Source organism: Macrobrachium nipponense, chromosome 19 (assembly GCF_015104395.2).
Source record: "Macrobrachium nipponense isolate FS-2020 chromosome 19, ASM1510439v2, whole genome shotgun sequence".
NCBI classification, from domain to species: domain Eukaryota; kingdom Metazoa; phylum Arthropoda; class Malacostraca; order Decapoda; family Palaemonidae; genus Macrobrachium; species Macrobrachium nipponense.
This window is the reverse complement of record NC_061088.1, coordinates 23780081-23797071: the sequence shown is the minus strand read 5'-3', so window position 1 is coordinate 23797071 and position 16991 is coordinate 23780081. Positions and strand designations below refer to the sequence as shown.

The following is a 16991-nucleotide window of genomic DNA, read 5'->3' as shown; positions in this document are numbered from 1 at the left end:
ACGTACACGTGTGTATGCCCACTTAGTAGTATCTCATTCCCCTTGTGTATACATAGTATACGGAGAGATCCTACACATATCACGAGACAAGCCCCTTATGGTAACAGCATCGAAGGTTTACGAAAAATAACAAAGGATCGGCGTATTTTAATCGGGTTTTGAATGTTCAGTATATTATTAATATACACACTATATACGCATGAAGGTACAAACGTCCTTTAATATCTAATTCGCTTTACCTCGGAATTAATATATTTTTAAAAATGTTAACCGAAGGGGTATTTTTTCCGTTGAGAATAATTTCGTCGGCTCAAGGGCGCGAACCTCGGAACCAAGAAATCAGGACGTACAGTGAAGTGCTCTAACCACACGGCTATCAACTAAAAAATTCCCCTTCGGTTAACGTATATGAAAATATATTAATTCCGACGTAGAGCGAATTAGATATTAAAGGACATTTGTAGCTTAATGCATATATTATGAATCACGGTGATGTGATAAGACTCATACACTTATTATGTATAATATATATATATATATATATATATTATATATATATAATATATATATATATATATATGTGTGTGTGTGTGTGTGTGTGTGTGTTTAATAAGTGTATATTAATAATATACTCCACATTTAAAACCGGATTTAATATACGCTATTCGCTTCGGTTTATCTATCTATCTAAATATGTGTATAGATAGATAGATATAGATAGATAGATAGATAGATAGATAGTCTAGCCTTGGGAGCAGTGACATGGCAAAACCATGAGAGTGACGAGCGTGCGTTTTCCACTTGGTTGCTACGACTGACCGATAGTAACAATGTGAAATCTACTTCTTTTTCCTTCTTCGTAGATTTCACGGTTATCTTGTTACTGTAATAAACGTTTCTTTTCTTGTTCTTGACCGGATCACTGCGTACTTTATTTTAGTTCACCTATTCCTGTTTTAATATGTTTATGACTGTAGGTTTGTTATTACTATTATTTTGTGGTGTGTTTTTTAGCGCCAAGGATTTTGAGCCATATTTTGAAAACGTAATTTCTTGATTTGAGAGAAATTATTATAGTTGGTCTGCCAGTCTTGATTTGGCAAACGTAATCGTAACCCTATTAATATATTTTCAATGTTCGAAGCTTCTAAAGGTAGAAAATTGTCGAGCCTTTTATGCACGATAGTAAAGGCTAAAGATAAAATATGTCAAATATTATTGCTGTCAAAATGTCACGTATTTTTTTTTTTTTTTTTTTTTTTTTGCTAGCAGAAGTAGCTAACGTCATGAGATCACCATACGAAGCAAATAACCTTCGACCTTTTACGTGATTGCCATAGAGTCCATTTTAGCGTCTCGTGGGTCAATGCAAACTGAACCTTGAAATAGCAGCTGCTTTCCCATCGATTTCGAAGACAAGGATCGTGACGCTAGATAGGTGTGGATATATATATATATATATATATATATATATATATATATATATATATATATATATATATATAATGAATAATTATCACATCTATGTGATTCATATAAAATCATTCGAGCCAGCCACAAATGTCCTTTAATATCTAATTCTCTCTACCTCGGAACTGATATATTTTCATATATGTAAACCGAAGGGGAATTTTTTAGTTGATAATAATTTCGTCCTCTCTGACAAGGACGAAATGAAGACGACGGTGACGTTATCGAATAATATATATATACGTATATATATATATATATATATATATATAATAATATAATATGGTATATATATATATAATAATATGTATATATATATGTATATATATAATAAATATATATAGATATATATATAGATATATATATAGAGAGAGATGAGAGAGGACGAGAGAGAGAGAGAGGGAGAGGAGGGAGAGAGAGCATAGATGAGAGAGAGAGAGAGAGCTTTCCCCTAACCACTCTTCCTATTCCCCCACAGGGCAATCTGTGGCCATCAAGATCATGGAGAACATCGGGGAGAACCTGGAGGAGATTGAGGAGGAGTACCTGATCCTGAAGGACCTTAGTCTGCATCCGAACCTCCCAGCCTTCCATGGCATCTTCCTCAAGAAAGGCCCCAAGATGGAGGAGGACCAGGCCTGGATTGTCATGGAGGTGAGAGAGAGAGAGAGAGAGAGAGAGAGAGAGAGAGAGAGAGAATGTGTTCTGTACAAAATATCCGTGAGCATTATCCCACAATTCCTGGTCTGTTTGCCAATTCCTTCCTTAATGTATATTTTGAATGGAATGGAATTCACTTAACTTTTGGCTAAAGGCCAAGCAGTGAGACTTATGAGGTCATTCAGCGCTGAAAGGGAAACTGAGAGTAATAAAGGTTTTTAAGATGTAACACGAGGAAAGCCTCAAAGCAGTTGCGCTATGAAACAATTGTTAGGAGAGGGTAAAAGCTAAGATGGAAGAGAGAGAATATGAAAGGAGGTACAGCAAAAGGAATGAAAGACCTTTAAGTAAAGCCTACAGTGCACCGCTTAGATGCACTCATGGTACTACCACCCTACGAGGGCATATTAAAAAAAAAAAAAAAAAAAAACGCCTGTGCTTTAAGGCCCAAAGTGTACATTACTATCGCATTAATACTATGTCACTTTCTACATACGTGTAGGTTCAATATTCATGCCAGTGAATGGTAAGAATAGATAATATATTAATGTAATAATCAGAGGGCTGTCATTTATTATTATCTGTTATTTTTTCCAGCTCTGCCCCAGGGGTTCCGTGACCGACCTCGTTCAAGCCCTTATCAGGAGAGGTCAACGCTTAACGGAGGAACAAATTGGTTACATCCTGAAGGAGACGATTGATGTAAGTTGATGCCATGTGAACTACAACCTTTCTAGTTTAGAAACTACTAATAGATATGAAATTAATATTAGAATTATGACAGTAATCTTCTGCTCCTTTCTTACGCTCTTATTTGAGTGTTGATAACCTCGGATGTATTCTTATTGATTAAGATTAAATAACCTGTAATGCTTATACAGAAACATTGGTGGATCGTTATACTTTTTATTTATATTAAGAAAAGACATTGATTAAGATTAAATAACCTGTAATGCTTATACAGAAACATTGGTGGATCGTTATATTTTATTTATATTAAGAAAAGACATTTAATAGATTCAAGTATCTTTGTTTTGGCTCATGATCTTCATGTCATTTAATTATGATTGATGATCCTTTGCGATTAAGTCAGAATCTACAAAAAAATATAACTCCTCGACTAAAATGTAATAAAATTAATATAGATGGAAAAAGTCTCTCTCTCTCTCTCTCTCTCTCTCTCTCTCTCTCTCTCTCTCTCTCTCTCTCTCTCTCTCTCTCTAATGAAATAGAAATGTTTTAATTTACCAAACATGGTGCCATCGAATTAAAATAAGTAAACACAGTTTTCAAGGATTTTCCCAGTATCTGATTCCTTACGCACTGAGTTTTCGTACTCTCTCTCTCTCTCTCTCTCTCTCTCTCTCTCTCTCTCTCTCTCTCTCTCTCTCTCTCTCTCTTACAGTTACGGTAAAATGCATCTGCAAGTAGCTGACTATATGCTTTGATGAGCATACAGTCTTTTCTTTTCTTGCTCTATACTTTTGTTTCCCTAGCTGGTGTTTTTATTGATTTTTCTTATTAATTTCAGCTGCAGCTGAAGACACCTCTGGCTTCAGTCTGTGTAAATGGATAGTTTGTAGTTTCTATATATATAGGGGGTTTTTTGAGGACATTTTCAGCCAAAGCCTTTTCAAATGGGCTTTTGTGAGATATTGTTCTCTGCTGTCTGGTTCTGCTGTGTCTGTACATTCTCGTACTTAAACCTTTTCACGTGTCAGTATCTAATTTTTTTCATTGGTTATGCTTACACGCAAAGCTTGTATGAATAAGCTTTTGCGTACGTATTGATTTTATCCTGCAATTTTTTTACCTTCTATTCTCTCTATTTTCACTCTTCCATCCATTCCCGTCATTATTTCCACCGGAACTTGAGAGAATCCTGGATGTTACGTTTAATCTGGACTTTCAGAAGTCATCTACCTTTCAGATTTTTTATTACTCTTTCCGGGAAGCTTTTTTGTGATCTGCATCATTTACTGTCATTTTCTGCATCCTCTTGTGTAAACTGGTTTTCCACTTAACGCGGAGTCTTGTCTCCAGAGTTGAAGGAACCCCTCCCGGTACCGGATGGAAGAGAAATTTGCAGCAGACTTTAGCAGTCTTGCCAAGCGGCAATGGGCCCTTATGAGGCCGGAAAGTCTTTAGTTATTCCTCTGTAAAGCCTCTGGGAACTTATCAGCAGTCCAAAGGCCTCCGTCTACACATAAATTTAAAGAAAGAATAAAAGAGAAAGATATAAAAGACGACTCTAACTTGAAGTGAATCGTCAGATCAGATTGAGCGTTTTAGAAGACAGATGCTCTGACTGGAATGTGGGAAAAGGGAAGTAAGGAGTAAATTCCATGTACATTATTGTTTATTTGTGAAATTAGGAAATACTTTATTGCCCATGATGAAACCATTAAGGGTTGACACCATTTACCGTGAAAGGGCGAATAATCATTTTACGAGTTGGTTTTATTTTTGTTGCTTCCTTAAGTTTAGGTTGCGAGTTAATTCATAAAGCTTGTATTTGCTTGGCCGCAGTACAGGAGCTGGTTCATGTCGAAGAATTGAAGGATAAGACGAGTCATTTAAAGGGAAAATAGATTTCCTCAACGAACGTAGAGTAATCGTGGCTCATGTAGTTGTAAATGCTCACGAGGAAAATGAAGAGGAAATAGGGAAGGTACGATAACTATAGTAGACTTGCATCAACCGTGCATTTGATGTCTAGGCCAGTCCCTTACGACGCTCCTGATTGGCTCCTGATCTCCTGAGGGATAAGACGTATCCCTCAGGAGAGGTGGAGCATAGATCCTACCCATGTGAACTCTCTCGAGAGAAAGAGTTTCCAGCCCTGTGACTGGCTTATCAATAGCCAATCAGGAGTGTCGTAAGGGACTGGCCTAGACATCAAATGCACGGTTGATGTGAATCTGCTATAGCTACACTACACAAATAAATAGAAGCAGTTGCGGTTGTATTTCCTGTTTACAATAGCCTCCTCCTCGGGGTTTGAACCGCCAACCATTGAATAGAAAGTTATAAAATGAATGTCGACGGAATCGCAGAGGACATTAAGATTTGGGGAAGTGTTTCATTGGTAGGCGGTTCATATTCCCAAGGAATAAATGATTAGATTATTGTTAGCATCTATTTTCATTCGATATTGCTAGCTTGTGATAATTACTTTTCTTTATGAATGAACGTAACCAGTGAGCTGAAGAACAGAAGCAAAATAGCACCTCTCCGGGATCCAAGGACATGTCCCAGTACCAGAGACCCTTCCTTTCCCTACTTGAATGAATGAATAATTAATCGTTCTCTGGCGTCGTGACTAACACGATCATTGATGCCGATTTCCTTACTTGAAGTTTGTGTGAATGATAATAAACGCCCTTTGGAGCAGTATTTCGATTTAGCCATAAAAAAAAAATCAAATAATGAAGAACAGTACTTTTGTCATTTATCTGTTATTCTCATTCCTTTTTATCACGTTTCCTTACGTAAATGTTTCTTTTAGGTGGAGCTTACTGTACGTTCATTCCGGTAGTTTTGGCAATGTTTCAATCAGGATTTTGGTTTTAAGTTTTGAAAATAAAAACTACAGTATTTCACGACAGTTATTGCATGAAAGTGTTTCTTTCATTTTTAAGCAGCCAGCGTACAGCACCGTTAAAAGCATATAAAAAACTGTAAAGATAAAAAAGAAAAAAGAAAAAACCACCGGAAGCAAGTTGCTGAGATGAGAGCGGGATGATGCTCACCTGTGGCTCGTCTTAATTACCATAACGGTGTGCATGAAGGACGTCCTCAGCCGTGTAGCTCTTAGCTGTATTCAAGCAGTCTTGGTTTTTCTCATGTTTCGTATCTTAATGACATCTTACTCTCAAGTATTTTATATTACATTTTTTTTTTGGTCTTTCTTGTAAATACTTTCTTAATAAGATATATATATATTATATAATATATATATATTATATATATATATATATATATATATATATATATATATAATATGTATATATATATATATATATATATATATATATATATATATATATATATATATTGTGCGTGTGTGTGAAAAATTATAAACATAAATGGTCTATAATCCTCCCATACAAATCTCTTCCTCGCAAGCTGGACACACGATTGGCTGGTTTGTCATCAGGGATAACAAGGAGCGTTTTACGGAGCAAATTTGAACGTGAATCTGAATTTTAGTGTGAAACTGAAGACATATAGGGAATTACTTTCAAACCAACAAAACACCGTTTTTCAACATATTAGGCCATCCCTACATCTTGGACCAATGTTTCTTCTTGCGGTTTACGACCCAAGTAAAACAACTTGAAATGATCGTCGGCGTCTCTAATTAAAAGTCACTTACGAAGGCTGTCTTCGCGCGGTTAACCGGACGACGCCACCAGACGCTTGCGCACCGCAGCTAATGAAAACGCACCCAACACCATGTTCAGATATAAAACGACCGCGACCAAACATCACAGAATTATTCTTGCCGGGGAAAACGCATCCTGCGAACTAAAACTTGATGTTAGCGAGAAACGCACAGTTACTGAAATCGATATTGCGGAGAACTACGCGTTGTTTGATTTCTTGTCTAATTTTATTCTGTAATTAATTAATACCAGTAAGTTCTCGTGTCATAGATCGGGATATAGCTGAGATTCACGCATCTATAATGGTTTAGTGCTGTATAGCTTCGGATACCCTACCTTGTGACAAGCACGGTCTAGGTGACAAGCTCTGGTTGCACTGTATTCCTCGTCTTTGCATACTTTATATTCATGATTATATGTATATTTATATATATGTATATATTTGTATGTATGTATGTATGTAATAAATATATATATATATATATATGGGTGTGTGTGTGTGTGTGCGCGCGCCTGCGTCTGCATCATCCCTGCACACTTTACCATTAGATTGCTCGAAGTACTACTTTCCTTTTTTCCCCCTTCAGTGGTAATCACGTTTAAAAATCTTCGCCGAAAGGTATCCTGTTTGCCCTTATAAGAACTTTCATAATCGCCCTTAGCACCAACCACCCAAGAGCTAACGTCAAGTCTGCGATATTCGTCGTTGCCGGGCATTGCATCCACTGTCTCTGTCGAGGCGATAAGCTGCCACACCACGCAGTCTTCGTCTTCTTCTTCTTTCTTTACAAGCTTGTCCTTATTTGGGGTCACTGCAATGGTTCTTCAACACATTCCTTCCATTTCCTTCGGTCCAGTGCATCTCCCTCAGTCAATCCCAACTCCCTCATATCTCTCTTCACACAGTCAATCCATCGCAATTTTGGTCTACCTAACCTTCTCCCACCTGCTAGTCCCATATCCATCATCTTCCTTATCGGCTGGTCTTCCTCTCGTCTCTTTATATGTCCATACCATCTCAGTCTACTTTCCTTCACCTTGTTTGAAGCTGGTGCTATTTTTGAGAGCGCCTTTAACATGTTCGTTCCTAACACCACCCAGTACCCAAAGGTATCGTCTTACATCTTGCCAGTGTACCATTGTACAGTACAACGCTGACACGACCTTCCCGACATTTTCTAAGCTGATTCTCGTAATTTTCAAAGTGACGATATTACTACCTTAAAACGCCAAACGCCTTTCATTTGATTTTGTGACGCGAAGTACAGTAGCTATTTATCTTGCTTACATTTATTTATTTTATTTTTATTTTTTTTTTTTTTTTTTTTTTGCCCGGCCTGGCGGTTTCTTTTGTTCATCTTTGCAAGTTGAATGAACGAAAGGTCGTACCATTTGGCTTATATATGCATGTAGATAAATAAATAAATAAATAAACACACAGACGCGCATGCATACTATATATAATAGCAGTAAGCTACAAATGTCCTTTAATACCTAATTCGCTCCATCTCGCAATTAATATACTTTCGTATATGTTAACCGAAGGGGAATTTTTTTAGTTGAAAAGAAATTCGCTGACGAATTTCTTATCAACTAAAAAATTTCCCCTTCGGTTCACACGTGAAAATATATTATAATTCCGATATGAAGCGAAATAGATATTAAAGGACATTCTTAGCTTAATGCTCGTATATGAGTCACGGTGATGTGATAAAATTCTTATATATATATATATATATATATATATATATATATATATAATATATATATATATATATATATATATATATGTATGTATATATAATATGCGCACCACTAAAACATATGGTATAGCCAGGAAACAGGAAAATCGAGATGAGTAGGGGGAATAGGAAGAGCTGATGGGTGAAATTACAGATCACGTGACCTTCAGGCTATTGGGGAGTCGCTGCTCAACAAAGACAGCCTGAAGGAGAGGAGTCGGGGAGGAGTCTCACTGAGCAGAAAGGAGCAGTGGTGGTAACGTGCACAAAGAAGCCATTAAAGAATCGTCTTCCTTTGCGCGACCCCAGGTTAAGTCTAGAATAAAGATGGAAAGGTTCTCTCTCTCTCTCTCTCTCTCTCTCATTTTTGTGAATAGATTTTATGATTTGAGTCACTTTTTACTCAAACATTTTAGCTTGACTTCAAAAGGGAAGGAGAAGTACGATTTTGATTATACTGAAGAATCGAAGGAGCTTTTTAAGCTCTAACCAAGAAAGGAACAAAGAGCAAACAAGATCCACTCGGATATTATTATTATTATACAAGATAGAACACACTCTGTGGAAATGTCAAGATGGAATCTTGCAGATGACTTTGAAGTTGTTCCTCGGTAGTGGACAATATTTTTCTAATCTGTAAAGTTCAGAAACGTTTGTTCTGGTCATTTTTTTTTAGATGGGTGACATAGAGGATTGTAGTATCTTCACCACATAAGGCCATTAATCATCCGTGGTAAAAGGGGTGAGGCTAGCGACTTCATCCCAGAATACTTGCTTGAAATCTAAAGGGTAACACCTTCTGGAACCAGCACTCCAGGAGAAAGTGGTATATAGGAGATAGAAATTGATCGTCTTAGAAATTGTTGACAGAAAATTTGATGACATGAGAGTTTGGAACAAGTGAAGAAAACCATTATCTGAATTCAGCATAAGCATTGTACTGAAAAATGCTTGTGTATTCTTATGCATGTCATGGCGTATTAATGTTTCCATTCAGATGGAAACACATTACTAGTGAGGCCGAGGAGGACTTTTGTCTTTTAGAGATTTTTCCCGCTATTCCTTTTTTGGTTTATAATTAACAGATTAGGTTATAGCAATGCTGACAGTTTTTATAGTAGATTCGTGCAATTAGTTAATAAAGACGTGATATCCGCATCACATTCATTCGATTCAGTCTCTCGCTCATTTGTCGATGCCAATGATAGGTCTTGAAATAGAACGTGCGCCTGAATTCCAAAGTCGAGGTCTTCCTTTCTCAAGAAATACCTCTGCCATGTCAGTCTTTTGGTGAAGGTAAGATGATATTTGTTAAATTGACCAAGATCCCATAGATACATATATGCTAAGATATAAGATATAGTCTTCACAGTTAAAAGGGATTTGTGGCAATTTGAATTTGATGAATTGACGTATACGTAGGTATGCATTTTTGTAAAAGAATAGATCCGATTCGTTTTGCTTTTCAGATGTGGTGATTACTAACAAACAGAAAAACGCATCTGTCATTCTCCTTGGCCACGAAGGTCATACACACATCACTGCTTATTGGTTTGGAAAATATCCTTGATATTCCATTCCCGACTGTTGTGTCACGATGTTTCCTTTGATAACTTTCACCGCTGCGAGACTGGAAAACGTTTAGCAGGGTTACCCTGCCGGCAAGTTGAGGAACTAATTAGCTTTGTAGGCAGACAATGGTACAGTGTACTGCTGTACTGTGTCGCTCAGCTCTTTAATTATCTGGGGAAAATTGGTATAACTCAGCCAGTACTTTTTCTCCCTGATTTACATAGTATACAAACGTACAAATATATATATTTGTATGCATACTGTATATGTTTATGTATTCATTTATGCATGTACATAATATATATATATATATATATATATATATATATATATATATATATATATATATGTGTGTGTGTGTGTGTGTGTGTGTGTGTGTGTGTGTGTGTGTATCACTCCCATGTTATCGATTCATTGTCAACGAGTATTAATCTGCAGCGATTCCCTAAATACGAAATGAGACTATATTAGGTCTTCTGTCTAAGTTCATCTCAATTTGAATGATTCTGTCGTGTGTCATAGTACCAAACTGGTTCACTCTAAGAATAATGTCCACAAACTGGATCATTAAAACACTGTCATCAGCATGAACATATAACCTTTTAGTGAATCCTGTCTTCCATGTGAAATACGTACAAGGAAATCCGGACCTTTCCTAGATAGTGTTCCCCAAGGATTTTCGGGGGTCGTTATGTAGGACTAATATTTCCTGGGGGTTATTATCTTTATGACATTTACATTCTTTTGTTTATGGTTTTACGGTCATCCCCAGCGGGTTTGTACTAAATACGCCGCAAAGGTGGATACTTACCGGGTTAAAACTTGCTTAAAACCCGTGGGTGGAGGGGGGGCGTGTCACTATCTAGGAAATATCCCGAAGTTCTGTAATCAACATTAAAAATCTATTACAACAATGACTGAGGCAGCTGAACATCCTCAGGGCAGTTTGGAAAGTTAATACTGAACTGTCTTTGACTGTCTGTGAAGCCTAAATTGTTGAGTATCTTCAAACTTATTCCACAGTTCCTTCATCATTTTCTGTGATTTAGTATCATTGTCAACTTAGGCCTCGAAATATCTTTATGGTTGTGATTAAACCCGGTAGATTAAAAATTTGTAATATTCTCAGACTTGATCTCCAGTTTTCAATTATTGGTATGCTATTGCCGTCGTTTATACTGGATTTGCCTAAGGCTCAGCATTCAAATTAAATTTTAGCCTTTAATCTCGTATTTTTGTATCTGCTTGGATTTTTCAACTGATAAATTACTAAATGAAATTGCCTTGGCGTTTTTCATGCTTCAATGCACTTAACCTTATCGTTCCCACAAGACATCCATTCCATGAATTATTTGTACCTCGGTTTCTTTATCCTTTTAAATAAATACGTCATGCATTTATCTAGAACTGTAATTCATTGCGTAAGCTGGAAGCCGTTAATTCGGTGGGGCATTAGGCTTAGCAGAGCCGCATATACGACTCTGGTCTTAAGGCTTTCTATTTGATTCTATTTTCTCCGTGGTCTGCCCTGTTCTCATTTATAATCCTTATATTTGCGGTTTGAGTTATTTTTATCTGCATGGTTTGCTTTTTTATATTGACTTTTAATGGTGGTCTAATTTACATATTTTTTTCGTGTTGCGTTCCATTTTATTTATCTCCCTTTTAGTGATGTAGTCCATGTTGTTAGTCTCGCTTTTCCAGCTGTGTAATTGGCAACTGTTCTCCAAAATCTGCTTTATGATAATGCATTAACTCTCGCTCTTGCAGGCTATGGTTTACCTACACGAAAATCACTGCATGCACAGAGACATCAAGGGTCACAATATTCTCCTGACGAATCACGGCGCCATCAAATTAGTCGACTTCGGAGTGAGTTCTCATCTCTCTTCCACCTGGGGAAGGCGCAACACCTCCGTGGGGACGCCATATTGGATGGCCCCAGAAGTAAGAGATTGATTTGTAAAGGTTTTGAAATGCAAGTGTAATTTAATGTATTTCATCTCGTCCATGGTCTTTTTTTGTGCAGAATAATTTTTTTATGTGAATGTTGGGCTTTATGAAAAAAAAAAGTGGACTTGTAAGTTTTCTTTTATATTTAAAGGAGACATCGGGGCATTATTTCAGTAGCTCAGCATCTCACTCGAGGATTTAAGTGTGTCCATTAAGTTCAGTTTGAACACAGTTTCAGCAAATACTTGCCATACTAATATCCAAAAATATTCACCTGTGACATTCACCAAATTCACAATTGGTAATTTATACAATGCCATGATGTAGCGTAGGCCCGAACCAACTAAAAAAAAAATAAATAAATAAAAGAGCAAAATGGTAGCTAAACATGGCTCTTGAAGAACGGAAGTGTTGTACGAATCCGGGAACAAGTAAGATTATTTTTATTATTATTTGCTATTTTCAATTCTTCTTATTATTTTCTTCTCATTAGGGCTGATATTTGCTAAAAGCCGGACGATGTTCATATTCTGGTTAAGGAAATGTCTTCTAGAAATGTTAATTTATTGATATGATAACTAAAAGTGGCGTATCATATCAATAAATTAATATTTTTAGAAGACATTTCCTTAACCAGAATATGAACATCGGCTAGCTATTAGCGAATATCAAATCAATTCTACTGATGCTGCCTTCCTCTTTAACAAATCATGTCTGAGAGAGGTTCGCCTACTTTCATATATTATTATTATTATTATATTATTATTATTCAGAAGATGAACTGTATTCATGTAGAACATTGACTTGAAATTCAAGCTTCCAAAGAGTATGGCGTTCATTTGAAAGACGTACAGAAAGATGAAATCAGTTATTACAAAAGATAAATTAACATATTAATAAAATAACAGATAAAAATAATAAGAAATTATTTGAATAAAATACAAGGAGAATTATTTGAGGGTAGTTATGCGTTGCATTCTCGTTTGAAGTTTTGAAGTTCCAATCGCAAAACATCCTCAGGAAGACTGATCGTTTGTGCAGCGGTGAGAGTTAAGGTAACAATGGCTTCCATTATTAACACGAATTTGTACCATCTTTTCAGGTCATCGCCTGCGAACAGCAGCTCGATTACAGCTACGACGTCCGCTGTGACGTCTGGTCCCTGGGAATCACAGCCCTTGAACTGGCCGATGGCGAACCGCCCCTTTCCGAGATCCATCCCATGAGGGCACTTTTCCAGGTAACGTTTTTTGCAGGTTTTTTTTATTTTTTTTCTCTCTTTATTTTCAAATAGAAATATCGGTCTTGAAGCTGAGTTGTATATTGAAGATTGACTTCCCATAATGGCACTTTTCCAGGTAACATTGTCTTTTTTAAAGATTTTTTAGACAATTTTTTCTTGCAAATCGAAATTTCGGTAATGAAACCGAGTTGTACATTGAAGATTAACTTCTAAAAGGATTTGTCATCACATTTAGAAGTAGTAGTCGTATTATTATTATTATTATTATTATTATTATTTTTTTTTTTTTTTTTTTTTTTTTTTTTTTTTTTTTTTTTTCTATCACAGTCCTCCTTCGACTGGATGTATAGTATGGGGTTCCGGGTTGCATCCTGCCTCCTTAGGAGTCCATCACTTTTCTTACTATGTGCGCCGTTTCTAGGATCACACTCTTCTGCATGAGTCCTGGAGCTACTTCAGCCTCTAGTTTTTGCAGATTCCTTTTCAGGGATCTTGGGATCGTCCGTAGTGTTATTAATTATTATTATTAATATTATTAATCTTAATTATTATTTTATTATTATTTTATTATTATTTATATATTATTATTATTGATTATTATTATTCATTATTATTATTATTAATCTAGACTTAGACAAGGGATATCAGACGAGGAAATAATCTCTAGCCAATCTTAGGCATTCTCAAAATACCGATGAAGAAAAAAATTTTAACAGTTTGTTCATTTTCACAATCCAAGAGTCTATTTGTGTGCGTGCGTGTGTGTGTGTGTTAATGTGCATAAGCGCTTGAAAGTGTAACGGTATTACTAGTTTGTCACATGTTTAATGCACAGAATGTATATATATATATATATATATATATATATATATATATATATATATATATATATATAAAATCAAAGTTGAGCATATATGACAAATTGTTCATATATATCAGGCTACCTATTTCTTGAAAACTTACTTAATTTCAATAAAAAGGTAAACATAATCAAAAAGCAATAATTAAATAATCTAGATAATCAATTTTCATTGATTATCCACTTAACAGGTCCAAGATCATTTTTACATAGAATTCGATGATTTTGTATTTTCTAATGACATTTTTGTTTCCCTCCCTTGTTTTTAGTTCTGATTATGATCGTCCTAGTGTTGCTCATTTCCCCAATTGTATGTTGTATGTTTCTAGTTGTTAAATACATCTTTTGTATGCAGTTTAACTGTCTTCCTATGTTCCAGATCCCAAGAAATCCTCCGCCACAGCTAGATCGACCCGTGGAGTGGTCTCTGCAGTTCAACGACTTTATATCCGAGTGTCTGGTGAAGGATTTCGAGCAGAGGCCGATAGCCAAAGAGCTCCTGCATCACCCTTTTATCAAGAATGTTCCCCACAACCCCGAGGAGGTACTGATGGTTGCTCCTCGATGTGTTTCAAAATATCTAATTTGAGATATTACTATGTGCTAAAGTATTTACAAAGCATAAATAAATTCACAAAATTGTTAACAAAGATGATTACATCGAGAGTGAACTAAAAAGAACAAATATTTCTCCGTTTATTTATTTTCTGTTAGGTCTCAATAAATTTCTTTAAGATATTTAAATAAGTCCATAGCAAGCCTTATGCGAACATCCGCTTCAACTCTGAAGCCTTTTGTACAGTTTCTAGCATAAGAATTATCACTGAGTGTCAAGTAAGAATTCATATAAAAGAGCCTGTTTCACAAATTAGGTGTTCTATTTCTTGAAGGTAAAGTGTACATGGAACCTTGGGTGTTGAAGTTTCTTTAAATACTGCCACCCTCTAGAGTTTTCATACATGATCCCATTTTTCCAGTGGACATTTGAAATATGGTAAATTGAATATGTTAATAAGTAATCTTAAAATTGCTGAGGATCTTTTCTGCAAAAAAATTTTTTTTTTGCATGATCAATAAGTTTGTGCATACTTTTTGTCCCATTATGTAATGACATATGACTACACTTACCGAATAAACCCTTCTGGCTCTTTATTAAATTCGCTATTAAAGAAACTACTTGTCACAAGTGCCATGACTCAGCAATATAGTCCTAGAGTATAACTAATCAGAAACTAAAAAAAAAATCCACTTAGCATAACAGAGGCACAAAAATCTTTCTGCCCTAGCACACCCATCTCGATTGTTCCTAGTAAATCCCTCTCCACAGATTCGCAGAGGTCTGGTGCTACTTCAGAATGATCTTCGTAAACACAACCAGCTCATCCATAAAGATCCAGAAGCTACAATTAAAGGCGGTGCCCTCAAGGCAGATCGTAAGACAAAGAGAACCCCATTATGGATGGATGACCTTGCTTGTCTAGAAAAGCTTTCTGAGGTCAGTTGTATGTTTTTATTTATTTTTTTTTCTTATAGTTCCCGGTTTTTCTGTTAGTCGAGAGGTTGAATTAAAAAATATTTCTTAATGTTCAACAAAATTAAATGCATAAATTTTATGCAGCAGAGCAAATATGGAATTTTTATAGCTAAGTGAGGTACGTTCATAAATTAACATTTTATCCTTTCATGCAAGAGATTCTTCTTTGGAAACGAAAGTAAAATTTGAATTGATTGATAGCGGTGACATGTGTTTAAAAGAATTATATATAAAAGCAACCAATATTTTCCTTTTTTAATGGTTATTACAGCATATTGATTTTTAAACACCACTGTTTATTTTTTGTGTTCCAGGAGGTCATTGTCGATCACCTCTTCCGAAGATACAAGACTGGTCAGATCTACACATACATGGGTGATATTCTGATCGCTGTCAATCCATTTAAGGAATTGGGTGTCTATGGGGATAAGGTAATCTGGAAGACTTTCTTTTGCTTCCCGAGATTTATTTTAGATACTATACTATTGTGTTATTATGGTAATAAGATGTAATGTTGCCAGTACAGATTTTATCATTATGCAATCAACTTTTATAAAGTTCTATAACCTGCAGCTGTCTTTTAGAACTAAGGTTTAATATGATGATTATGTTATGTGTTTTAACACTAAAAGCGAGCCCTCAGCGTGTATGAAAATTGTGTATGGTTATGAAGCTCAAGAATAAGAGATATTGCAATAGAATTTTTTAAAATTAAAAATGACATTTGAAAGGCACGTAATATCACAGACATAACACCAAGTAATTTAATCTCCATTTTTCACTTAGGAATCTCACCTGTACCGTGGCATGGTGAAAAGTGAGAACCCTCCCCATATATTTGCCATGGCAGACAACTCTTACCACAATATGCTCCACCATAAGATGCCACAATGTATCGTTATCTCTGGAGAGTCAGGTGCTGGCAAGACAGAGAGTGCCAATTTCCTCCTGAAGCACCTCGTCACATTAGGCAAGGTAAATCCAAGGATTATAGACCAAGTAAGTTATTCATGATCGGAGGCACAATTCAGAACAAAACGCCTGATATCCTGCCTCGCCTGCAAAGCTGCGTCCAGAGATGTAAACTGCTTTATCGACTTTTTTGCACTCAAGAATAGTGCTAAAGAGGGCTTCTTGCTTATGCTTCTTGCAGAGAAGCTTGACAGATTTTCTTAGTTTTCTTCCCCAACTGTTACTCCTTGTACTGATATGAGGAGGAAGTTGTTATGAAGTATGTGTTTGCATTTTTACAGTCTGGGTTTTTGACCAGATGAAGGTGTCAATCATTTTTAATACCTCTGTTATCGTGGCTTTCAACGTATCGAATTTTTAGTAGTTTTTATATACAGTTATATTATGATAGTGTTGGTAAAAAAGTATCATGTTCAGTACATTAGTTGTGTAATGTTGAATGTAAAGAGGAGTATTCAGTATGTTATGAAAAGATATTTGTCATTGATATAGGCTTTGAAATTCTGTTTTGTTGTATATTATTTTTAAATGTCAGTGCAGTTTCTCTTAGTATTCATAACAGAATACATAATTCATAATGCTGTTTCTTCATGTATTC

The 16991-nt window shown here is 35.8% G+C and overlaps 1 protein-coding gene across 8 annotated transcripts in view; it reads left to right on the top strand.

Moving 5' to 3' along the window:
* The window catches only part of LOC135215188 (myosin-IIIb-like), a 140378-nt gene that overhangs the window by 83781 nt on the left and 39606 nt on the right, over positions 1-16991 (top strand). For 6 of the 8 annotated variants that reach the window (XM_064249724.1, XM_064249679.1, XM_064249670.1 and 3 more), the window contains exons 3-10: positions 1949-2124; positions 2728-2832; positions 11603-11779; positions 12888-13025; positions 14267-14431; positions 15215-15382; positions 15736-15852; positions 16208-16420. In XM_064249724.1, the coding sequence (XP_064105794.1) occupies positions 1949-2124; positions 2728-2832; positions 11603-11779; positions 12888-13025; positions 14267-14431; positions 15215-15382; positions 15736-15852; positions 16208-16420 (1259 nt within the window). The remainder of the gene's footprint in view (positions 1-1948; positions 2125-2727; positions 2833-11602; positions 11780-12887; positions 13026-14266; positions 14432-15214; positions 15383-15735; positions 15853-16207; positions 16421-16991) is intronic. The other 2 variants (XM_064249689.1, XM_064249718.1) reach the window with 1 other exon arrangement.